We start from the raw sequence: 26,595 nt of genomic DNA, 5'->3' as shown, positions 1-26,595 counted from the left end.
TAATATAATTGAAACTTTGGATTACTTCATCAAAATTATAATATAAAGATGTTCCTCCTTCATTCCTTGCAGAATCCTCTACTCTGCTCCGATGTTGATAATATTCCAGTACAACCAGCATGTGTTAAGGCAGTTTCTTTTAAAATGAGGCTGTTTATCACAATGACAATAACCCATCAATGCCAGATGTATTGCACTATTTTTGTGACATAACTTGAAGGAATCCTTTTACATCAAAGCATGTCTTTTGCTATCAGCTTTATGCATTTGTTAAATACGTAAATGGCTATTATCTTGTCCTGTACCCAGGAGGTGTATGCTAATTCAATTTTCAGTGCACACGATACATTAGCAAGCTGCTTGTCTGAATATAATTAGGATGAAATACTCTGATATTTGGAGGTGACAAACAGTATGTAAATGTTAGTTATTTTATATGGAAATTAGATCTTTCAGGAATCATCTTGGCATATAAAAGGTAAAACTGAAGTCCACAATGAAGCAGTTAATGGAATGCCTCATGTGAATGACTTTCATGATCAGTCTGCATATGATGCGATGACAAACTATTTCACATCAGATGGTCTGAATTTTCTATGATTATTTAGTCAATAAAAATTGTTCCTTATTGATTTCATACTAGTTGATTAATGTAATCAGCTTTTTACGACACTAGCTCTTTGTTTAGGTCATAGGAATACTGTAAGAACAATATCTTCCTGCATTTTTGAGATAAAAACAGATTTTCTCTGCTATTCCTATTCATCCTCAGCAATGGTTTTCCTGTCATCAGTAAGGAACAGGTCAAAAGGGTTCCTTTCATCGGAATTGATTCTCTATGTAAATCTTTACATTTAAGAATTACTCGTGTAACTTGGAATCATATTTTTAATTTCACATATTGCAATATGTCTTGGTCTTAGTAAGTGATTAAGGATGCAATTTTTTTTTCCATACCTGACTTTTGTGCTGAAATGAATCCACTTAGAAGTGAATAAGTGTTTTTCCTTAAGTAATTTAACTTTTTATTGTCTATTCCAGCTTGTATATGAATTCTTCATTCGATTTTTAGAGAGCCAAGAATTCCAGCCCAACATTGCCAAAAAATATGTAGATCAGAAATTTATATTGCAGGTATATACACACTTTCTGATTTTTCTACTTAAGCAAAAAATGCGATGTCTTTCCTTTTTGTCTAATATCTCCCTAAATAACATTGTAGTTAATTAGTGTCATCTTTTATCATTTCAGCTTTGTGCTTTGTTTAACAGGCCTTGAAAGCTTATCAATTAATTCATATTTCAATTAATTCATATTAATCAGTGAATAGGCTTTGATAATCATGATTCTTCATGAAATTGTTATTATGAAAGCTTTTCCTGAATTTGGCTAGCCGATTTCCTGATTAATATTTTGCTTTGAAAGCCAATTATAATTTTTAGCGGTTCATGCTTTGAAGCTACTTTTGTAATCTTTGTTAATCAGTTGTTAAGGGCGGCACGGTAGTGCAGCGGTAGAGTTGCTGCTTTACAGCGAATGCAGCGCCGGAGACTCAGGTTCGATCCTGACTACGGGTGCTGCACTGTAAGGAGTTTGTACGTTCTCCCCGTGACCTGCGTGGGTTTTCTCCGAGATCTTCGGTTTCCTCCCACACTCCAAAGACGTACAGGTATGTAGGTTAATTGGCTGGGTAAATGTAAAAATTGTCCCTAGTGGGTGTAGGATAGTGTTAATGTACGGGGATCACTGGGCGGCACGGACTTGGAGGGCCGAAAAGGCCTGTTTCCGGCTGTATATATATGATATGATATGATATGATATAGTTACAATCATTAAGCCTATATTGTATTTAATTTGAACTAAAAAAATAACAATAATTTCATTAAGAATCATGCTTCTTTGTTTGTTTCCTGTAGTTGGATGGCTTATTTCAAGTTTAATATTTTACTTTGAAATCTTATTACAATTTTCAGGTGTTCAAGAATTCTTTATATACTTCGTTTTAGGTTTGAATATAATTAAAGATAGCCGATTAAGGAGTTTCTGATTATAGATCTTCATGAATCTCTTACTTTGAAGGGCCTCTACCCGAAACGTCACCCGTTCGTCTGTCCAGAGATGCCGCTGAGTTATTCCAGCATTTTGTGTCTATCTCTTAAATCTCTTGATTTATTTTCCAAGAAATTAATAATATTTTCCAACTTGGCACATAGGATTTTTCTCATATTCTGTACGGAATTGGCACCTCTTGTAGATAAATTCACCAGGTTGAAAATATATACTTGGCAATCTGTTTGTGATGAGACCAGGGAAGGCAACAATGAATTTTGTGCTGCCCGCGATGATACACCTGTGACTGACTGAAGTTCACAGTTGCATGTTGACATAGATTTTCAAAAAGTAGTAAAAATTGTATTTTACTACAGATACAATTGTATCTGACTACAGATTTTAAATCCTTAGAAAATAATTTTATGCTTGGCATTGTCTTATCCCTCTGAGGGGGATTTTATTTTAAACTGTCCTTATTTAGGAGACATTTCTTAAAAGTCGCATTTAGAATTGGATTTCGATATCTTGTTTTGGTTGGGTAACTACTTTGTGGGATTCAAGAGTTCATTGCTAAATTGTCATTGATTTTGCTCTTTGTGTCATTGGATCTCAGCTAATTATCCATTTGAGAAAATTACAAAAATGTTAATTAAGCCTTCGGTTGTAAAATATTTGCTCCCTCAGTTAAACTACCATATAGTTTTACGTTATGTAACACTTAAATGTGTTTTGAACAATGCTGATATAAATGTTTGTTTCATAGTCTGTTCTAGTGGATTACTATTTCTTGCTTCTGTAAAGACCTTGCATTTCAAGCTGCTGAATTGAAAACCCCATAAAGTTTGTGATCCAGACGTGAGCTTTATAGCAAAGATTTGTTTGGTACTTTTCAGCTTTTGGAGCTATTCAACAGTGAAGATCCCCGGGAGCGAGACTTTCTGAAGACTGTTTTGCACAGAATTTATGGAAAGTTTCTTGGACTTAGGGCATTTATTCGAAAACAAATTAACAATATTTTTCTACAGTAAGTGTGTATTTGCCTTGTCAAAAGTCACTTCAGAAGTAATTATACCTTTTATCCTCAAATGTTTCCTATTTGGCAACAGTGTGATTGTGGAGTTAATTTAGTTAGAGGAATATTACAACGAATAAGGAATATGATAATTGCCTATTCAACACCAGCTTCTCATCATAGTATGATTTTTCCCTCTTCCAAATTTAATAGGCTTATACACACGTCATAGAGGCTACACTAGGGAATGCAATCTCAAAGCTTGAGGAAAATTGTAATTGGATATGGTCACTGATGCTTTGAATAAATTCGTGGACCAGCAAAGCTGTAAGGGAATTGAAAACACTAAAATATAATCCTTGCCATAAGTATATACATTTCTTGCATCACCAGTGGGTCTAATTGGGCATTCTTAATGATTGAATCGATCCCGAAATTGAAAGAATTATGTTGCTGCATTGAACTTTAAAAGATCCATTGGGGAAGAGGTTAGCATCTTCCGAGGTTTCCATTAAAGTTGCTTCTAATCTAGTCAATTTCAAATCAGTCCGAATGAATTTTAAGGTGAACTTTTCCTGTCTTATGATCTAAACTCTTATTAAAGTTGAAGTTTTTAACCATTAATTTCAAAAATACACAATATACCCGAGGCTTTCCTGCAACCTAATAAAGCTTCAATAGGCATAATCATAGTTTTGGTTGCTACAGTTTTCACTGTACCTCGGTACACGTGACAATAAACTAAACTGAAACTGGAACTTCATGTAGAATTGTGTGGATCATTCAGTGAATCATAGTAAAGCCATTTTAGTCATTTGTCATTTGACTAACTGGAAAGTTTTAAAAGGCCTTTGAAAAGAATACTTGCAGACTTGAGTTTGCTTAAGTGGTTGACCCTCTTTTGAAAGAACTCTTGGCACTTCAACAGTTCAACAGTTCAACAGAGCTTTATTTGTCATTCGGTACCAAGGTACCGAACGAAACTACATAGCAGTCATACACAAAAAAGAACACAAGACACATAACCCCAACACAAACGTCCCATCACAGTGACTCCAAACACCCCCTCACTGTGATGGAGGCAACAAAACTTCCACTCTCTTCCCCACGCCCACGGACAGACAGCTCGTCCCCGACCGACCCGCACAGTCCCCGCAAGGGGATGGAAGTCCCCGCGGCCGAGTCGCACCGGGCGCTGAAACGTCTCGCGGCCGAGCCGGGCGATGGAAGGCCCCGCGACCGAGCCTTGCGCAGCTAAGTCCCGCGGCCGAGCCGCACCGGGCGATGGAAGGCCTCGCGGCCAAGCCGCACCGGGCGATGTTAAGTCCAGCGGCTGAGCCGCACCAGCGATGAAAAGTCCCGCGGCCGAGCCGTGCCGGGCGATGTAAAGTCCCGCAGCCGAGCCGCGCTGGGCGATGTAAAGTCCCGCAGCCGAGCCGCGCCGGGCGATGTAAAGTCCAGCGGCCGAGCCGCACCGGGCGATGTTAGGCCCCGCGGCCGAGCCGCACCGGGCGATGTTGAGCCCCGCGGCCGAGCCGCACCGGGCACTGTTAAGTCCAGCGGCCGAGCCGCACCAGCGATGGAAGGCCCCGCGGCCGAGCCGCACCGGGCGATGGAAGGCCCCGCGGCCAAGCCGCACCGGGCACTGTTAAGTCCAGCGGCCGAGCCGCACCGGGCAATGTTAAGTCCAGCGGCCGAGCCGCACCGGGCGATGGAAGGCCCCGCAGCCGAGCCGCACCCCGCGCCGTGAGGAAGAGACCTAAAAGAGGTTTCCCCCACCCCACCCCACACCCCCCCCCACCCACACCACCACCCCCCACACATACACAACCAAAAAACCCAAAAAAAACCATCCCAACACCGACATACAACAAAAAAAAAAAGGAAAAAAGACGAACAGACTGCTAGCGAGCCGCAGCCGTTAGGCGCCGCCACTTCCGCCACTTTCTATTATTCTTGTACTTTTGTGAACGGTGAAACCACCTAACTGATGTTCAAAAGAGTTTTATCAAGTATAGTGCCAAACTCAACACTTTCTGAAGCTTTACACCTGCTTTATTCCTGCATCCCTCTCCGGTTTGTCAACATCACTTCTTTCTGCAGGATGTGGAGAGACTGGCATACCTGAATATCCCCATCTGCCAAATTGTTCATACCCTCTTAATCCAAGTTGCATAAACTTTGACTTCCATTAATTGTCCATATGCTGTTCCATTTCCTCTTGTGATGGCCTGTAAAATATTTCCTGTTATCTATTTCATTCATTTTAACTATCTAGTCTAGTATAATTCAAGATAACATAGCTGTTTTAAAGATTAGTATCCAATCTGACTATATCACAAAAAGCGCGATGATCATTGCTGCTCTCTGCTGAAGTTGCCCAATATCATAGCGTTGTCCTGGATACTTAAGACAACCCTGCCTGTTTCCACATTGCCAACTCTTAAATTACGTTCTTATTTTTCCGACTGACTATCATGTACAGCTGCTACTGTATTTATTCCCAAATCCATCATTGCATTTACTTTGCTGTTTTCCCAACCTCCTCCTCTGCTTTCAAAATAAAAAAAACATAGTAGGTATCTTGAAAATAGCAAAGTATCTTAAGGCCTTAAGATACATGAGAGTAATCAAACTAAAATTGGAACTGTATAAACAAAGGAAAGTCTTGTAACTTTGTCAAAAAGTTAGGTTTTGAAGAAGGAAAGCTGGAAAGTTGATGATTCAGGAATGCAAATCCAACACTTCAGATCAATGTGGCTGAATGTAGGTCAATGGGCAAATGGAGTCTGTAATGAATAAATGCTTAGATTTACGTGAATTGATTGGGTGGGGTAGGGGTTGTTAAAGGGCCGAAGAGTTTAAAGGTTTATTAGTGCTTCAAGAAAATAAAAAAGGTTTATTTTGAGAGAATGAAGAGCGTTTAAATTAAAGTCCTGACCTGGTCACACCTCATTTTTAAAAAAAAGTCACCTGTGGCATTCATGTTGGGCAGCCAAACAAAACATTAAAACTGAAGTTAACTGCAGAGTGAAAAATCTCAGCTTTATTATGAAAATTTGTTTGTTGCACATAATTAACTTGTGTTCTCTTTGCAGATTTGTTTATGAAACAGAACAGTTTAATGGTGTAGCAGAGCTTCTGGAAATATTAGGAAGGTAAGCAATCGTGCATTTAGATTTATTTCTAATTGTTTCCTATCTTCCTGTAGTTGTTGGATTCAAATGGGTTACAATTGCGTACCTTTTTCAATTTCATAAGGGAGATGTCCTAGCCAAACCTCAGCAAGTTATGTTTAAAGTTCATCTTTTTTCAATGTGCACTGACAATTTATTGGATTAAAAAAATAACAATATTGAGTGCAGCTCCATCTTGTAGTTAAATGCCATAAACTTTACTTCAGATAGTATGAATATTATGCATTGCTTTCGATTAAAAATGATTTCAAACATTTCACGATTACCTACTTTTCTCTGCCTCAAAATGCTTCTATTGCAATGAAATGAAATAAATAAGGCAAGAGTGAAATGTACAGATAGAAGATATTTCACATTGAACACCAGTGCCTCCTTGTGTTTGTCTTCATAAAATACCCTTAATAGACAATAGACAATAGGTGCAGGAGGAGGCCATTCGGCCCTTCGAGCCAGCACCGCCATTCAATGTGATCATGGCTGATCATTCTCAATCAGTACCCCGTTCCTGCCTTCTCCCCATACCCCTGACTCCGCTATCCTTAAGAGCTCTATCCAGCTCTCTCTTGAATGCATTCAGAGAATTGGCCTCCACTGCCTTCTGAGGCAGAGAATTCCACAGATTCACAACTCTGACTGAAAAAGTTTTTCCTCATCTCAGTCCTAAATGGCTTACCCCTTATTCTTAAACTGTGGCCCCTTGTTCTGGACTCCCCCAACATTGGGAACATGTTTCCTGCCTCTAACGTGTCCAACCCCTTAATAATCTTATACGTTTCGATAAGATCTCCTCTCATCCTTCTAAATTCCAGTGTATACAAGCCTAGTCGCTCCAGTCTTTCAACATATGATAGTCCCGCCATTCCGGGAATTAACCTAGTAAACCTACGCTGCATGCCCTCAATAGCAAGAATATCCTTCCTCAAATTTGGAGACCAAAACTGCACACAGTACTCCAGGTGCGGTCTCACTAGGGCCCTGTACAACTGCAGAAGGACCTCTTTGCTCCTATACTCAACTCCTCTTGTTATGGCCAACATTCCATTGGCTTTCTTCACTGCCTGCTGTACCTGCATGCTTCCTTTCAGTGACTGATGCACTAGGACACCCAGATCTCGTTGTACGTCCCCTGTTCCTAACTTGACACCATTTAGCTAGTTTAGTTGCACTTTCTGCAAAATGGTATGATGTTTTTCTTATCAAATTTTCTTTAATATTACTTTTTCCCCCTAAATTCCAAGTTCTGCCAATCTTTCCTGTCGTAGAGATACACATATTGTAATGTTTAATTGTAATTTGGGTTGAAATGGGAATCCTAACCATGCTTTATTTAATTTGGACATATTTAGCTTTAAATCTGAGAAGTTTGTTGCACTGATATGCTGAAGAATATTTGTTCAAAATGATCACTTCTCTGTTGGGACGTGTTTCTTCTTTGGACCTTTATCCATTTCTCACATTATTAATTTAAGTATGTGAATCTGCATTATGAGGTAGATAATATCTTTCTCTTTCTATCAACAGTATTATAAATGGGTTTGCATTGCCACTCAAGGCTGAACACAAACAATTTTTAATTAAGGTGTTGCTCCCTTTACATACTGTGAAGAATTTATCACTTTTCCATGCGCAGGTAGGGATGGCACTTGATCTTTTTATATTATAGTTTTCTTATTCCTCACGCATATGCGTGGATAAGGAAAATTGTTGGGGGGAGAAGGGATGGATGAGAGAAATGACCATGGATATCATCTGTGTCAATGTAGTTATAACTAATATGTATGAGGAGTTCTCATTTTACTGTGTATTATACTCTGTAATCCTAGATTGTCTATATAGGAATACAAGAATGAATTGTTTTCTATTTGTGTGGCTATTCCAAATAGGGATATGGCTATTTATCAATTCCCTTTAATAACTCTTTTATTTGGCACAAGTTTACCCTCTAGTCATTTGCAACAATTTTGAATCTTTTGAGTGTTCTTCTGAGTGATCAACTTGTGGCCGCATGACCTTTCAGTGTGTTATTTGCTTGGAATTCAGCATGGGGTCTATTTGAATTGTTACTTTTGTTTGACTTCATTATTTTTCAAAATAGTGTTATGGAGAATGCTCCAGCATTAAAGGAAAAGTGCATCCTTCAAAGCACTTCTGTCAGTGATTGAGTTGGCAACCTTTGAAATCCATCGTAGAAATGCTGAAAAGGTCAAGCCACTGGTTTTCCGATAGTTAATATCTTACTAACATATTCATAGTACAGTTGTTAAAGCCATTAGAAGTAGTCGCCTTATTTTGGCTGTATTGTCATTTTGGGTCTGACAGATTAGGCACAAGTCTGTTACCTGCTGCTTTTTGCCCACATTGCATGACAGCAAATTAATGTGATGTTTAATGATATTGAACAAAGGCTGACAATACAGCAAAATGTAATGTGACTTTACCAAATGGCTAAACTGGTTAAAACTACATAATTTAAATGTCAGTGAAAAATCAACACTCAGAAACCAGTGGCATAACTATTTTGGTGTCTCTTCAATGAAGATTCCATTCTACATGTAGCATTTCCCAAGACCCCAGAATTGTTAAGAGCAAGTTAAGCTTGAGAGATGTAAAATGAGGCTGAAAGCCGCCTCGAGATACATACGACATTTTAAAACATACAGCTTTTGCAGCAGCTTGATAAAAAGTAGTGAAGTTCCATGAGTTGACAAATGCTGCTTATTAAACATCATCATTGAAAATATTTTGTTTAAATGAGCTGAGCTGCAAATGCAAGAATGTAACAGGTTTTTGATGAAGCATTGCTAATTATAATCTTGTGCAACAGTAAATTGAGGATTAAGATGTAATTTTAAATCTCTACTGTCATTAACTGCTATTTTGATCCTCTTCAGCTCTAAAATGTCTGTTGGAACTCCTTTCAAAGAGCCAATATGATCACTGATATTTACATTTATGGACTGGTACCAGTATACTATTAGCATATAATAATATGCATATCGTATATAATTCTTAAAGAAAAAGCTAGGCAAGTGAATATGAATGACAGTGAACATTTCTTTTCATTTTGAGGGGGGACAGGGAAGGGGAGATGTTGCCACTTACCTCGGCCCCGTGGCGCCAGCACTGCAGCCAGAGCGAGCATGGACCCAAAGCCTCTCCTGTATTGGTCTAGCTCCCTGACCCCCCCCCCCCACTCAATCCCCCTTATCCCCCCACCTCACCCACTACATCCCCCCTACCCATGCCCCTCCTCCCCACCCACACCCCCTCCCCGACTCCATTCACCCCCACTCTCCACTCCCCCCCCCCCACTCCTCCCCCCACTACCCCATCCCCCTCCCCTCCACCCCATCCCCCTCCCCTCCACCCTCCTCTCGTCCTTCAACCCGGGCATCAGTCAGACCCCCCACATCGCCCTCCCCTGCAAGAGATTTATATATATTGAAAGATATACAATATATTTTATATTCTTTAATGACCCACTCCATCCCCCCTCCCCTACCCCCACTCCCCTCCCACCGCCACTCCCCCTCTCTCCTCCCCCACCCCACCTACCCCCACTCCCATCCCGCTCCATTCCCCACCTCCCCCTCCCCTTCCCCCCTCACCCACTCCTTCCCCCTCACCCCTCCACCCCCCTCACCCACTCCCCCCTCTCCTCCCACCCTTACTCCCATACCCCCTCTCTCCTCCCTCCCACCTCCTCCCATTCCCCACCTCCTCCACTACTCCCCCCCCTCTCCTTCCTCCCCCCCTACTGCCCTTCCACTCCCCACTCTCCCTCCCCCTCGGGCCCTCAATGCAACCGATGTGTGCAGCCGTTAGCGTGCGGGGAGCGTCCCCCGGGGCTGTGACGGGGGCAGCAAGCCGACCGGTGTGTGGACCCGTTGGCGGCAAAAGCCACTTACCTGTGCCCCGTGCCTGCAGCGCTTAGTGGCGATGACGGCGGCAGCTGGGGCCTGGCGGGAGCTGGGACTACACTTCCCAGCGGGCAGCGTGGCGGCGGGAGGCGTGCACAAGATGGCGGAGCAGGAGGAGGCGGAGAAGGAGAGTGGAGGCCATTTTTGTGGAGTCGTCGACGATGCCGTCGGTGAAGCGAGCGCTGGAGGAGATGCGGAAGGAAGCTGCCCGGTGGGGGTTGTTTTCCGGTGATGGTGCAGGGCGCTGGGCCCGGGCAGGAGCAGGGACCCGACGACGCCGTCGCTGAAGTGGGTGCTGGAAACGGAGGTGAATGATGAGAGGACGGGGACGACGACCATCTGCCTGTTGCTTGGAATCTCCCTTAAGGCCGGGTGTGGGCGAGGGGGGAGAGGAAAGGGGATAGGGAGCGACTCACCTTGCCTTCTTGCCACGAGAGGAAGGTCAGGTGGTGGGGGGGGGGGCGGGCGGAGAAACGCATTTGTTAAAGTCAGTTTATTGGCCGCGACTCCCTGGCCCTCCCTCTCTCGTTGGCTCGCACTCGTGCGGGTCCCATTATGATCACACACACTGAAGATCATAATGAAATCGGTTTAAAAGGTAATTTTTAAACTTTAAAATCTCTCTAACTTTAAACATATAACACCAATGTGAATGAAAGTTGTTTTAAATGGTCCCCGGGATAATGGTGAGTAAGGTGGGCCAAGAATTGTGGTGCTATCGTGTACCGTTTTGGCTATGCGGAACCTTAAGGTTATGGTGCACACATACACAAGCATGAGATTGAGGCACAAGAAGAACAATTGGAAGAAGTACAATTCAAAATAAAAGAACAATTGAAAAGAGAGGAAGAACAGAAGAGGTAAGAACTATTGAAAATAAAAGAACAACTGAGAAGAAAGAAAGAACAACTGGAACCAGATGCTGAACTGGCAGCAACCAATGCAAGAATCAATGTACTTGTGGCCATGAGATCAAGAAGCAGCTCTAGAGTATTTGATGGGATGAACTCAGCTAAATTAGATCCACATGCAGCTGAATACTTACCTGACCAAATGCAACAAAGACAGAATGTGTTGACGGGAACTGAATCTTCCTCCCAACAACAGGTTGTTAGACCAAAACAAACAATTCGGGGGCCATCTGCTAGAGCTCATGATAGGACCCATCTCTCCCCCCCCCCCCCCGTATCGAATGATGAAAACCAAGTTGATATCTGTAACCTAATTCAGAAGCAAAATGATATTTTTTCTTGCTCAATAAAATCTCTCCTACTCTACCACTAAGAGACATTTCTGTTTATGATGGTGATCCTTTGCAGTATGAAGTTTTCATCACAGCATTTGAGAGAAGAGTGGAAAGAAAGACCAATGATAAGTGACCGCTTATATTTTCTAGAGCAATACACAAGAGGACATCCAAAAGACTTGGTCCACAGCTGCCAACACTTACCTCCAGCCCAGGGCTATCAAAGAGCAAAAGATCTGCTTAAAGAGCATTTTGGTAATGAACATAAGATTACCACTGCATACATGGTCAAGGCATTTGCCTGGTCAGTGATCAGATCAGAAGATGTGAAAGCATTGCAAACGTTCTCACTGTTCCTTAGAGGTTGATGCAATGAAACATCTCACCTATATGGAGGAAATGAATGTCGCTTCCAATATGAAAACTATTCTTCTAAAACTGCCTTACAAGCTCAGGGACAAGTGGAGGGATAAGGCATGTAAGCTACAGAGGGAGCGTGGACATTGGGCTAGATTTTCTGACCTGGTAGACTTCATGGCGAAACAAGTGAAGATACTATCAGATCCACTTTTTGGAAACATCCAGGATGCTAAGCCAGTTCCAACTGTCAAAAGCTCTACTTTTGCTAAGGCAAAAGGAAGGTAGCAACTAAGAGGAAACAGTTTTGCAACAACTATAATACCTGTAGAAGCACAGGTGCAAGAAAATCTGACAACAAATGGAATGAAAAGAAATGCATCTACCACCAAGCCACAAGGTTCTTGTTTGTTCTGTAACAAAAGTGGTCACACATTGGGGCAGTGTCTACAGATCAAGAAGAAAGGGCACAGAGAAAGGATAGACTTCTTAAAGGAGAAAGGAGTCTGTTTTGGATGTTTGAAAATAGGTCACACGAGCAAAAACTGCAAGAGGTGTTCGACTTGTAATGTGTGCGACCAATATCATCCTGAAATACATCACATTGAACAAAAGGACAAAGAAAAGAAGCCAGAACATACAGTACAGAATGAGAAGCCAATTGTGAGCAATGTTGTTCTCTCACCTCAAATGTGTGGGCATATTGGGGCCGGTGATGAAACCTGCATCTTCTCCATTGCAGCAGTACAAGGAAAGAGCCACAAGGGGGACACAGTGTTGCAAACATACGCATTTTTGGATCATGGAAGTTCATCTACCTTTTGCATAGAAAGCATGATGAGAAAGCTGAACATTATAGGACAAAAAAACAAAATTCTCTTGCGTACCATGAGCCAAGTGAAGCCTGTGACCAGTCGTCATATCTCAGGTTTGGAAATATCTAGTCTGGACAAAGACTATTTTCAACTATCTGATTTTTTCACATACAAAACCATGCCTGTTTCTCAGCCAAACAGTCCCAGGCAGGAAGACCTGACACAATGGCCTAACTTGAAGGATATCAAGATTCCTGAAATAAATTCTGGCATTGACCTATTCATCGGGACAAATGCTTCAACGGTATTGGAACCTTGGGAGCTGGTCAACAGCCAAAGGGATGGACCATATGCTGTGAGAACCATACTGGGGTGGGTCATCTATAGTCCCCTAAGAAGAGACAATGACAGCAGGGATGTAAATAGCTGCCCTGTTGATATTGTCAATCGAATATCCATTGCAAACCTAGAGGAGTTACTGGTCAAACAGTACAATCACGACTTCAGTGAAAGAACCAGCAAGGAAACACAGGAAATGTCCAGAGAAGATGTAAAGTTCTTGGATATTGTGAATAGCTCAGCAAGGATGACAGATGGACACTATTGTCTGGACTTGCCTTTCAAACAAGAAAATGCCAGCATGCCAAATAACCGTTGCATTGCAGAACAGTGCATCCAGAGCCTGAAACCCAAATTTGGCAAGAATGAGAAATTTCATGATGAATGTACACCGATCAGCCAAAACATTATGACCACTGACACGTGAAGTGAATAACATTGGTTATCTTGTTGCAATGGCACCTGTCAAGGGGTGGGATATATTAGGCAGCAAGTGAACAGTCACTTCTTGAAGTTGATGTGTTAATGCAGGAGAAATGGGCAGGAGTAAAAGACCTGAGCAACTTTGACAAGGGCCAAATTGTTGTGGCTAGACCACTTGGTCACAGCATCTCTGAAACGGCAAGGCTTGTGGGGTGCTCCCGGTCAACAGTGATGAGTACCTACCGACAGTGGTCTGAGGAGGGACAAGCCACAAACCGGCGACAGGGTGTTGGGCACCCAAGACTCATCGATGCGCAAGGGCAACAAAGGCTATCCCGTCTGGTCTAAACCGACTGGGAAGGCGACAAGCTGGTGGAGGGAGCGTGATGCTCTGGGCAATGTGCTGCTGGGAAACCCTGGGTCCGACCATTCATGTGGACGTCAATTTGACACGTCTCACCTCCCTAAACATCGTTGCAGACCAGGTACACCCCTTCATGGCAATGGTATTCCCTGACGGCAGTGGCCTCTTTCAGCAGGATAATGCGCCCTGCCACACTGCACACATTGTTCTGGAATAGTTTGAGGAACATGATGAAGTGTTCACGGTGTTGCGACTTGTTCATCTCCTTGTTTGTACAACTACTTCAATAAACAACTAATTAAACTGGAAAAAAAACAACTGGAAGTTCTGTTCTGTTGGGTCTGTATAAGATCACTCCGACTCCCTGTGTAGTAATGGCAATTGGAAAATAAGTCACTGGAAAAGTCGGAAAGTTGCCATTACAACTTGTATATATTAATCATCACAGATTCAGTGTTTCCCATTGTATACAGTTACATTTTAAAAATAATTTAGTGTAGTGAAATAAAAGGAAGCCTCTTTTGGCGTTGCTATATTTGGGGCACAAGAACAAATTTCTAATTTTCCATTTTATCTCTGACATTGTGAACACTTTGCATTTGTTCATGATGCTTCTTACCAAACAATTTTTGACTATCATCTGCAATGTCAAACCTGTTTACTGCAAGGTTGTGACATTGCATAGTTCATCTGTTAACATGTCTTCTGATATTTTCTTTGCTTGGACATTTTTTTTCTGTAAACATCTGAAAACTATGCAGCCTTACTCCATGCTATCGCCCTGCCTTCCCGTGCCTCACTTGTGGCTTACAAAGCTACAACAATCTCTGCCAATGGCATTTTCCAGAATATACCTGGTCAGACCCTGGCTTGCTTGCAATCTCCTTCCTAATGTGAGAGAATGTGATGTGCCTCAGAAGTGTGATTCATAAGGAATGAGTTGATTTAGGAGTGTTTCTGTAATGATGAATAATTTAGCTAGACATCAAGTTTAGTTTGTACAATGTAACTGTAATATCCAGTATACATGAGCCTTCCAATTTGTTAAGAAGGTTGTGACGTAGCATTTGCTTCTACTGTGTACAGGTAACTTTTGTACATTATTATTTTGCCTCCTTCCAAGTGCACACACCTTTTCAAGTGCACACACACACCTGGGGAATTTATTATGGGGAACAAAGAAATGGCAGACGAGTTAAACCGTTACTTTGGATCTGTCTTCACTGAGGAAGATACACACAATCTCCCAAATGTTCTAGGGGCTGGAGAACCTAGGGTGATGGAGGAACTGAAGGAAATCCACATTAGGCAGGAAATGGTTTTGGGTAGACTGATGGGACTGAAGGCTGATAAATCCCCAGGGCCTGATGGTCTGCATCCCAGAGTACTTAAGGAGGTGGCTCTAGAAATAGTGGAAGCATTGGAGATCATTTTTCAATGTTCTATAGATTCAGGATCAGTTCCTGTGGATTGGAGAATAGCAAATGTTATCCCACTTTTTAAGAAAGGAGGGAGAGAGAAAACGGGTAATTATAGACCAGTTAGTCTGACATCAGTGGTGGGGAAAATGCTGGAGTCAATTATAAAAGACGAAATTGCTGAGCATTTGGATAGCAGTAACGGGATCGTTCCGAGTCAGCATGGATTTACGAAGGGGAAATCATGCTTGACAAATCTACTGGAATTTTTTGAGGATGTAACTAGGAAAATTGACAAGGGAGAGTCAGTGGATGTGGTGTACCTCGACTTTCAGAAAGCCTTCGACAAGGTCCCACATAGGAGATTAGTGGGCAAAATTAGGGCACATGGTATTGGGGGTAGGGTACTGACATGGATAGAAAATTGGTTAACAGACAGAAAGCAAAGAGTGGGGATAAATGGGTCCCTTTCGGAATGGCAGGCAGTGACCAGTGGGGTACCGCAAGGTTCGGTGCTGGGACCCCAGCTATTTACGATATACATTAATGACTTAGACGAAGGGATTAAAAGTACCATTAGCAAATTTGCAGATGATACTAAGTTGGGGGGTAGTGTGAATTGTGAGGAAGATGCAATAAGGCTGCAGGGTGACCTGGACAGGTTGTGTGAGTGGGCGGATACATGGCAGATGCAGTTTAATGTAGATAAGTGTGAGGTTATTCACTTTGGAAGTAAGAATAGAAAGGCAGATTATTATCTGAATGGTGTCAAGTTAGGAGGAGGGGGAGTTCAACGAGATCTGGGTGTCCTAGTGCATCAGTCAATGAAAGGAAGCATGCAGGTTCAGCAGGCAGTGAAGAAAGCCAATGGAATGTTGGCCTTCGTAACAAGAGGAGTTGAGTATAGGAGCAAAGAGGTCCTTCTACAGTTGTACCGGGCCCTGGTGAGACCGCACCTGGAGTACTGTGTGCAGTTTTGGTCTCCAAATTTGAGGAAGGATATTCTTGCTATGGAGGGCGTGCAGCGTAGGTTCACTAGATTAATTCCCGGAATGGCGGGACTGTCGTATGTTGAAAGGCTGGAGCGATTGGGCTTGTATACACTGGAATTTAGAAGGATGAGGGGGGATCTTATTGAAACATATAAGATAATTAGGGGATTGGACACATTAGAGGCAGATAACATGTTCCCAATGTTGGGGGAGTCCAGAACAAGGGGCCACAGTTTGAGAATAAGGGGTAGGCCATTTAGAACGGAGATGAGGAAGAACTTTTTCAGTCAGAGGGTGGTGAAGGTGTGGAATTCTCTGCCTCAGAAGGCAGTGGAGGCCAGTTCGTTGGATGCTTTCAAGAGAGAGCTGGATAGAGCTCTTAAGGATAGCGGAGTGAGGGGGTATGGGGAGAAGGCAGGAACGGGGTACTGATTGATAGTGATCAGCCATGATCGCATTGAATGGCGGTGCTGGCTCGAAGGGCTGAATGGCCTACTCCTGCACCTATTGTCTATTGTCTATTGTCTATTGTTTCTTTTCCCCTCATCCATTCTTCCCCTTATCTCCTATTCCTCCAAGTACCACATTTTCTTTTTGTCCCCTTCCACCTATATTTCTGTTTCCAGCTTTACATTTTATTCCTCCTCTTTCCCCTTCTCTGGCATCCTTTTGCTTCTATTTCACCCCCAGCTTTTTGTTACTATCTCCATTCATTCATCTGCCAATCACCACTCCTCAACTGAATCTCCCTATCACTTGTCAGTTTTACCCCGTTCTTACGTCTCTTTACCAGATTTCTCCCCTCTATTTATTCAGTCTGAAGAAAGGTCCCAACCCAAAGCATTGTATTTGATCAACAGATGCTGCTCAACTTGTTGAGTTCCTCAGCACTTTGTTTTCTGTTCAAGATTCCAATATCTGCAGTCTCTTGTCTTCTTTACTACCCCATTGTTCAATTAAGCGCAACACCAAGGTGCATATCACGGTTTACTCTGTCCATTTATTGTGCTATTAGGAATAATTGATAACAAATATGTATAAACTATCTTGCTAAAGCTTTATTACTGAGTAATTTCTTGCTCTTGGTTGTTGCCAGTAGGACACATTGGATGCTGTTTGCAATGATGAATAGGTCAATGATGTGCAGGAAGAACAAGGATGGGCTGCAGCGGTTCCTTGCAATACCCTCTCCTTCTGTAATCTCCATGCTTTCCTTTTCATGAGCCCTGAATCGTTTGGCACAATTGTTTTTGGACCCATGACATTTTAACAAGCAGGCCTTTGTGCCTCAGTGTGCCACATTGTGGACAAAGAAAATAATATCTTCTTTCAGATTTCTTTGAAAGCAGTTTTCAACAAAGGTAATCAGCAAAAACAAAGAATACTGGAATTACTCTGCAGATCGGACAGCATCTGTCAAGGAAGGAGTTGTAGTCTCAAATGATACCATGAAGCTTCTAATGAAACATTAGCAACCTAATGTTCTCTCCATAGATACGGTCAGGCCTGCTGAGCATTTCCAGCATTTTATTCATTTAGATTGCCATAATCTGCAGTCTTTTGCTCTTTGATTATGGTCAGCATAAATACTTTATTATATATGTCTCTGCTGTTCTATATGCCTTTTGGCCAACATCCAAGTTATTTATCCCTTATGATATTCATTATTGTATTGCATCTTTTAGGACTGGTGATGTGAGAGAGTACTTGAATGGCAGCTTTTGGATTTCTATCAGATTTGGGAGGGTTCTTCCCCCCCCCCATATTTTCAGCAGTCGTCTTCCATGTAAAGAACTGAACCATCCAGTAACTGGTACCTGGGCCGATGTGTTTTCTGAAATGGAAGTTACTGTTGTTGCCAGCAGTTGTATTGATCTTGATGTTGTTGATTATTCTGATCATCTGTGGAACTGTGAAGGATTTGGGCAACATCTGTTTTTATGCTGTACACAGAAGACTGCCTAATTGGTAACAGCTTGTTTAGAGCTCACAGACAGACACATTGATGACAGCTGTTCCAAGGTGATGTAGTTCAGTCTGAAGAAGGGTCCCCACCAGAATCCTCGTCTATCCATGTTCCCCAGAGATGCTGCCTGACTCGCTGAGTTACTCCAGCACTTTGTGTCATTTTTTTGTTCCAAGGCAAGAGGCTTATTTGGGTATCCGAGCCCACATGCTTTGCATCAAATCATCAAAGCATAAACTAAAATGGTTTTGGCTGTTTTGTGTGTGATTATAGTCTCTTTTAAGCTTGCATCTTGGGGATGTGGAGAATAATATTGTTACATTGTTCTGTCATTTTACAACATTTCTCCCACTTGGCTTTACACAGATGTCATTGTCTTTGCAAGCTATTAATTGATAATTTATAGGCATGATCTTGAATTTGTGATAATCTACGCCTTTCAAATTTAAATTAATTCTCGAAGTTAATGCCTTGAGTTTTGATGAAACATGTTTACTTTTGTTTACTTTTTTGCAATTCCTGTATCCACTGGAAAATTTTACATTTAATTTTTGGACTTGTTTTTTTACAAGCAAACTTCTTGAATGGTAGTACAGTTGTTAGGACAGCTTTTTTTAATAGCAATTAACACCCAGCACCTATAGTTGGGTTTTTTTTTGTTGCACGATTTAAAAGGTGGTATATTTAAACAACCAGGTTAAATTCATTAAACTTTCCCAAGTAACTTGTAACTTTAAAAACAAAAGCCTAATTGTAATTTCTTTCTTGGAGCTAGCATGATTTTTATACTGGACTAACATTTTAACAGATTCTAATTTTAATTTGGAGTATATTGCAAAAGATATTAAACTTGATGGGTGCACATTTAATGTTGGTTGACAGTGGAGTGGAATTAATGAAAGCTGTGAGCAAGCCTAATGAGGAAACAAAGTAGCTGATTGAATGTAGCACTAAGAACCTAAAGGTAAGGAGTTTATAAATGTGTCCATGTTCCGTCAGTACATCCAGTCCTTTTTTACCTCCAGTCCCTTTATACCCCCACTCTCACCAAGAGGTCTGCCGGCTCTTCCTTGAATAGAGACCCAGTCAGTTTCCCCTCTGCTAACACTACTCTGCCTGGAGGATCTTCTTCCCCTCAACAACTTCTCTTTTGTCCCTTCCCTTCATTAAAGGTGTAGTCATGGGCACTCGCATGGGCTCCAGCTATGCCTGCCTTTTTGGTGGTTATGTCAAACAGCCCTTGTTCCGAATGTACACTGACATCATCCTCAACTCTTTCTCCGCTACATTGATGACTGCATCAGAACTGCCTTCTGAACCTGTGTGGAAAGGAGGCACAGGTTCTGTGGGGCTACCGTCCTGTTGCACTGACATCAGTCATCATGAAGTGCTTCGAGCGACTAGTCAAAACTCACATCTGCTCCTCTCTCCCTGACACCTTGGACACTCTTCAGTTTGCATATAAACCAAACAGGGCCACGGACGATGCCATCGCCATGGCAATACATACTGCGCTCACCCACCTGGACAAAGGAAATACACATATGTGAAAATGCTCTTTATTGACTACAGCTCGGCATTCAACACTTATTCCCTCAAAACTCGTCCCCAAGCTCCTTGATCTTGGACTGGAGACCTCGATCTGCGGATGGATATTCGATTTCCTGACGGGCAGGCCCCAGGTGGTGAGAATTGGCAGCCACACCTCTTCCTCACTGATCCTCATCACAGGCACACCACAGGTCTGTGTGCTCAGTCCTCTCCTGTACTCCCTGTTCACGCACGACTGTACTGCTAAGCACAGCTCAAACATCATCCTAAAGTTTGCTGATGACATGATCATCTTGGGCCTCATCACAGACAACAATGAGACAGCCTACAGAGAGGGGGTAAAGGCACTAAACAGCTGGTGCCAGGAAAATAACCCCTCTCAATGTCAGCAAAACTAAAGAGATGATCGTGGACTACAGGAGACAGCGGGGGAGTGGACACCTCCCCATCTACATCGGTGATGCTGAGGTTGAAAGGGTCAGCAGCTTTAAGTTCCTCGGTGTGCACATCACTGAGGACCTTTCCTGGACACTGCACACGGACACAATAACAAAGAAGGCCCACCAGCGGCTCTTTTTCCTGAGAAGACTGAGGAAGTTTGGCATGAACGCCAGCATCCTCACAAACTTCTACAGATGCACCATCGAGAGCCTGCTGACGGGCTGCATTATAGTCTGGTACGGGAACTGTTCTGCCCACAGACACAAATCACTACAGAGAGTGGTGAAGACAGCACAGCACATCACTGGTAACTGTCTCCCGGCCATTCAGGACATTTTCTACCGGCGGTGCCTGCGGAAGGCACGCAGCATCATCAAGGACCACAGCCATCCAGCACGCAGGCTGTTCTCCTTGTTACCGTCAGGCAGACGATACAGGAGTATGGCTGCGCGTACCACCAGACTTAAGAACAGTTTCTACCATCAGACTTCTGAACTCATAAACACATTTCAAATCGTATATGTTGATTATTTCACAATTCGCAACTATTCTTTCCTTATCTCAACTTTTGAATTTTCATCTCTTGCCTTTATCCAACCATCTACCTATCAAAAACTCCCCTCACCTGTATCCACCTATTACTTTCCAGGCTTTGTCTTGCACCTTATCTCTTCTATTCTGCCTCTCACATCCCCACCCCACCACAATCAGTCTGAGGAAGGTTCCCGTCTTGAAAAGTCACTGATCCATGTTCTCCAGGGATGCAGCTTGACCCGCTGAGTTACTTTGACACAAAGACACTGTGTCTTTTTTGTAAATCATCATCTGTAGTTCCTTACTTCCAAATATAAATATTGATTAATGCAAGGATAATTTTTTTTACTGTAGGAAAGATTAACCATAATAATGTGGAATTTATTTTAACTACAGACTGAACTGGTGTTCATGGCTTGATCTTCGCAATGTAATGTTATGACTTTGTAGTGTTATAACAAATGGGAATGCATAAACTAAATCTGGATAATGTATACAATCAGCTTCTGCACAGGGATACTTCCTTTTGATTCTTAGGTAAAAGTAGTTTCTCACTGCTCGAGGGCTCAACATTGTGGCACTTTCAATGCATGTAGTGCTGCTAAAATAAACACGAACAAAGTTAATACAAATATGTGAATGCCAGTCACTTTAAAATGTAATCTGTTTGAATTGGTTAGTAGAATGAAACATACATGCATATAATTTTTAAAAGTATGCAGAGCTCTACCTTTTCATATACAATTCACTGTCCTGCTTTGAACATATGTTTACATATTTCTGTGACGTGTTCCTTGTTCTTTTGCAATTTTTGGGGGAGTTTTGCATTCAAACTGGCATTTTGGAGATAGAAAAGCTTGTGGAAAGAATTGTCATTTGCTGATAACTACTTTTAAAAGTGAATAACGTAGGCAATATGGGAGTCCCGCCCATTCCCTTGACATCTGTCTGAAGAAGGGTCTCGACCCAAAACGTCATCCATTCCTTCTCTCCAGAGATGCTGCCTGTCCTACTGAATTACTCCAGCTTTTTGTGTCTAACTTAATGTAGGCAATTGTTGGTTCGGAAGTTAATGTTGACTTAGTAACCTTTAATATGTGTTGATATTGTTTAAGTTCCTTCTATGGCTATTTAAAAGCAGATGGTTTGACCAGTGAGTTGCATCAACACATCCTGGCAGTAAAGTCTTCTTTATAAATTAGTATTTGTAGCATCAGTAGGTTAAAATGAATGACAAAATGCTGGAGTAATTCAGCGGGTCAGGCAGCATCTCTGGAGAAAAGGAATTGGGGACATTTCGGGTCGAGACCCTTCTAAAGACTTATAACATGGTGACCATCAACCAATACAAAGTACTGATTTAGAAATTATAAACTTTGCTTGAACTGAAGCATTGATGTTATTAATCTTTTTATTCTCTTGGGTGAATTATCTGGTTGAATTGCCGTACTGCAATTCAATACAATACAATACAATATATCTTTATTGTCATTGTACAGGGGTACAACGAGATTGGGAATGCGCCTCCCATACGATGCAATAAATTAATTAGCTAGTCAGTATTAATTTATACAACCCAATGAAACAAATTAGAACAGTTTTAAACAGAATAAAGTGCAGTAGATCTGTGCCAGTTCACTGTGCAATTCTTGATCAATGATGCTTGATTGATTTAAAGAACATGTTGGTTTATGATATTTTGGTCAAATTCATTGACCTTGAAAACATTGTATGTTGCTTAGATACAAATCTTGGCCTTTGTAAGAATTTGTTAGCTAATTTCTTGCAGATGGAAAGCAAATGTTTTGAAGAAGTTAATGTGCTTCAAGACTCTTATCTCAGACATTTATCTTAATTTCACATAATCTTTGAGGTAATATTTTTCAATTGTCATCCATGTGTTTCCTTTTGCAATTTTACAAGCAAGGAAAATGTATTTTGTGAAACTACCAAAAGGAAACTTTAGTCTCCCTGTGAATATGGGTAGCGCTCCATTCCATTGGATGTAAAAGAAAAGTGGGTACAGTCAAGTGTTCAATGTTAAGATAAAATGGTAAGGAAGCACAAAATACTACAAATGCTTGAATTTTGAAATTGGATATAACCAAATACATTTTGAATATTTGCTTATTATTGGAATGGGTTTATTGGAGTTTTATAATCTAATTAGGATACTTTGTTTCAGAGTCCTCAATTTAGAACTTTCTTTTTGTTCAAATTTCTTCCACAGTGTTGCCTGTGCCATCCATTCCATGTCCTTTGATCCTGTAGCCAAAAACTAATTCTAACTGGATTATTCTTTCACCCCTACTCCAATTTTTCCATTGGTGGTTGCATCTACTAACATTTTACTATCTAATAACTAATATTTAGAAAAATGAATGTACTGAAACAATTTTTCAGGTGCTTTTTGTAGTACTGGAGTTGTTGAATTCAATTTTTTTGAAAAATAGATTTGTTAAAATTTATATCAAATTATTTACATTTTATGATATTTTTAAACATTGATAATGTTAATTACTGTTTATACTTCATGCGACATGCTGTTTTGTGGAACTATTGTCAGGTTCATGAAATCGTTCACTCATATCATCATATCATATATATACAGCCGGAAACAGGCCTTTTTTTTCGGCCCACCAAGTCCGTGTCGCCCAGCGATCCCCGCACATTAACACTATCCTACACACACTAGGGACAATTTTTTTTACATTTACCCAGCCAATTAAACTACATACCTGTACGTCTTTGGAGTGTGGGAGGAAACCGAAGATCTCGGAGAAAACCCACGCAGGTCACGGGGAGAACGTACAAACTCCTTTCAGTGCAGCACCCGTTGTCAGGATCGAACCTGAGTCTCCGGCGCTGCATTCGCTGTAAAGCAGCAACTCTACCGCTGCGCTACCGGGCCGCCCAAAAGTACTGGAGATAGTGTATAAAATGAATGCAATTTAATTCATTTCATAAACAATTCGTCTTAATGCCAATTATTTGAAAGTTGAATGTCTTATTAACTGGGTTAATAGAATTGGTGCCATTTCAAAACGTTTGTCCGAGTATAAAGTAAATTAACATATTTGAATTATTGAACTATATCCTCATACAGATATCCAATCCTCAATAGGTGCTTATGGTTTTAGCTGAGATGTAGGTAATCGCAAATGTAATCCAGATATGCTGGGTCATGAATATGCAAAATCAATAGAACATACAACAGTACAGGACAGAAGCAGGCCCTTCAGCACACAATGCCTGTGCTAAATATGATACCAAGACCAATCCTTGCATGCCTGCACATAATCCATATATCTCCATTTCCTACATGTCCATTTGCCTATCTAATAGGCTCTTAAATCATATCTACCTGCACCACCATCTATAGTGCCATGTTCTAAGCAACAGCCACACTCTGTTCAAAAAAAAAATTGCCCTGCACATCTATATATATATATATAAAACTCTCATCTTGTTTGTCGCTTTGTTAGTTTGATTGTACATACCCGAAATTCAGGCAAAACAGTACACGATAGTGCAACAATTTTAGGCCCACCTTACTCACCATTGGCCTGCGGTTCAAATGGTTGTTATATTTTAAAAGTTATTCACTTTTTAAACTTTAATAAATCCCTTTTCCACTTGCCCTGCCCGTCAACCGTGTTCGATGTCACAATGGGAACTCAACGGGTCCATGCCTGCGCAGATGGGGCCGGTTGATCTAATACTTACGTAAGATGGCCGCTGGATCCGTGCGTGCGCTCAAAGCGTGCTGGTTGTCCGGCGAGGCTTCTTCCTGCTCAAAGCAATGGCTGTCACCCTGGAGCTGCCGCTGTAGGAGAGGTTTGCACCCAACGGGTCCACTGGTCGCTCCGGATGCCGCGATGGCCGCCCGGGGCCGGGGTGAGTGACTCCCTCTCCCCTTTCCTCTCCCCCCTCGCCCGCCAACAGGTCCACGCGTCGTCAGTTGGGGGAGTGTTGCCGGGCCCGCAGGAGAGGTTTGGGCCCAACGGGTCCACGCCAGGCTAGTCTTTTTTAAACTTTACACTTCTACCCTTATAGCTATGCCCTCTAGTATTTGATATTTCCATCTTGGTAAATGTGTTCTGACTGTCTAGCCTATCTATGCCTCTCATAATTTTATTTCTCGGTCTCCCTGCAACCTCCGGTGTTCTTAGAGAGAACAAACCAAATATGTCCAACCTCTCCTTGTGGTTATGTAGGAAAGAACTGCAGATGCTGGTTTAAATTGAAGGTAGACACAAAATGCTGGAGTCACTCAGCGAGACAGGCAGAATCTCTGGAGAGAAGGAATGAGTGATGTTTCGGGTCGAGACCCTTCTTCAGACTGATGCCTCCCCTGACATCAGTCTGACGAAGGGTCTCGGCCCGAAACGCCACCCATTCCTTCTCTCCAGAGATGCTGCCTGTCCTGCTGAGTTACTCCAGCATTTTGTGTCTACTCTCCTTGTAGTTAAAACCCTCTAATCCAGGCATCATTTTGGTAAAGTTAGGAATATTTTGGTAATGTGCCCTGCGCCCATTTTGCTCTGCACCCTTTCCAGAGCCTTTACATTCTTCCTGTAATGTGGCGACCAGAACTGCATGCAATATTCCAAATGCAGCCTAGCCAAAATCATATACAGCTGCATCATGACTTCCTGACTCTTGCACTCAATGCCCCGACCAATGAAGGCAAGCATATCACATGCTTTTATTGTAGGAAAATGTTCAAATGTTTCTAGGGTTGTTTTCTGCATTCATGTAACAAATAGGTCAAACAAGTCGGTATGAATTTCCGAATACATTTAAGCACGGATGTAGGTCTTTTACTGAGATTGGTACATTTAGATCTCTATATTTTTTTCATCGGTACCCTTAAGAAAAGATTTGATGGGGGAGAATGCTAAAATGTCCACTTGTTAGCAGGGCATAACTAGAGACTGGGAAAATAAGATTGCCTTTATTAAATCCAATGTGAAATTTAACCTGGAGACTTGACAAAATGTGGCATTGGGTTGGTGAGGTGAGTATTGTTATAGGGAAAGGAATGGGTAGTGGAAAGTTTGCTGAAATTTAGGGGGTGCAAGAAGAATAAATTCTATTAAGTCTTTTTTTTCCCTGTGTAATTTTAAATGAGTTGGATATAAAAATAACTGATTTTTCTTGCTACCAAAGATGGTGGAGACAAGATTTAAGGTGAAAATTGATAAATATTGATAGATCATGGAATTGAGGATTGAGGAGAACTGGCATAGATTTGAGGAAAGATGAGATAGAATGATTATTTTCTCTGGAAAATAGAACATAATAGTAAATAGAATTGAGAGGCCTGGATAGGAATGATTTGTTTCCCTTGGTAAAAAAGAATCATCAACCAGGGTGCAATACATGGATTAGAAGAACCATGATGAAGTACTGAAGTCTTTGTGAAGAGAACAATCTCAGTGCTGATGTGTATTGTGTTCTTGTCATCAAACTACTGCAAGGACTTGATAGCATTAAAGAGTGCAGAAGAGATTTGCCAGGATATAGAATGGAGGACTTTAGTTACAAGGAGAGATTGGATGGGTTGGTTCTCACTGGAGAGTAAGTAGCTGAGACGTGTCCTTTTTGAAGCTTATAAGATTGAGGGGCATAAATAGGGTTGATTGTCAGTTTTTTTCTTCTGCAGCAGAGGAGTCTAAAACTAGAGGCCTGTTTAAGGGAAAAAGGGAGAAATTTAAAGGAGAGATCTGGAGAGCAGGTTTTTCCTCACAAAGGATGCTGGTTATCTGGAATGAGCTACCAGTGGAAGTAGGAGCTGATACGATTACAATGTTTAAAAGGTATATGGGTTGCAGAGTATGTGTAGGAAACAACTGCAGATGCTGGTTTAAATCAAAGGAAGATGCAAAATGCTGGAGTCACTCAACAGGACAGGCAGCATCTCTGGAGAGAAGGAATGGGCGGTGTTTTGGGTCGAGACCCTTCA

General features: G+C 41.7%; 1 protein-coding gene across 2 annotated transcripts in view; it reads left to right on the top strand.

Annotated features, from left to right (window-relative positions):
• ppp2r5eb (protein phosphatase 2, regulatory subunit B', epsilon isoform b) overlaps positions 1–26,595 on the top strand; it is a 97,676-nt gene that overhangs the window by 53,362 nt on the left and 17,719 nt on the right. For both annotated transcript variants that reach the window (XM_078406774.1, XM_078406773.1), the window contains exons 4-7: positions 1,042–1,134; positions 2,946–3,076; positions 6,163–6,222; positions 7,783–7,891. In XM_078406774.1, coding sequence (XP_078262900.1) covers positions 1,042–1,134; positions 2,946–3,076; positions 6,163–6,222; positions 7,783–7,891 — 393 coding nt within the window. The remainder of the gene's footprint in view (positions 1–1,041; positions 1,135–2,945; positions 3,077–6,162; positions 6,223–7,782; positions 7,892–26,595) is intronic.

This window comes from Rhinoraja longicauda, chromosome 10 (genome assembly GCF_053455715.1).
Source record: "Rhinoraja longicauda isolate Sanriku21f chromosome 10, sRhiLon1.1, whole genome shotgun sequence".
Lineage (NCBI taxonomy): Eukaryota > Metazoa > Chordata > Chondrichthyes > Rajiformes > Arhynchobatidae > Rhinoraja > Rhinoraja longicauda.
The sequence above is the reverse complement of the archived record's forward strand: the minus strand, read 5'-3'. Positions and strand labels throughout refer to the sequence as shown.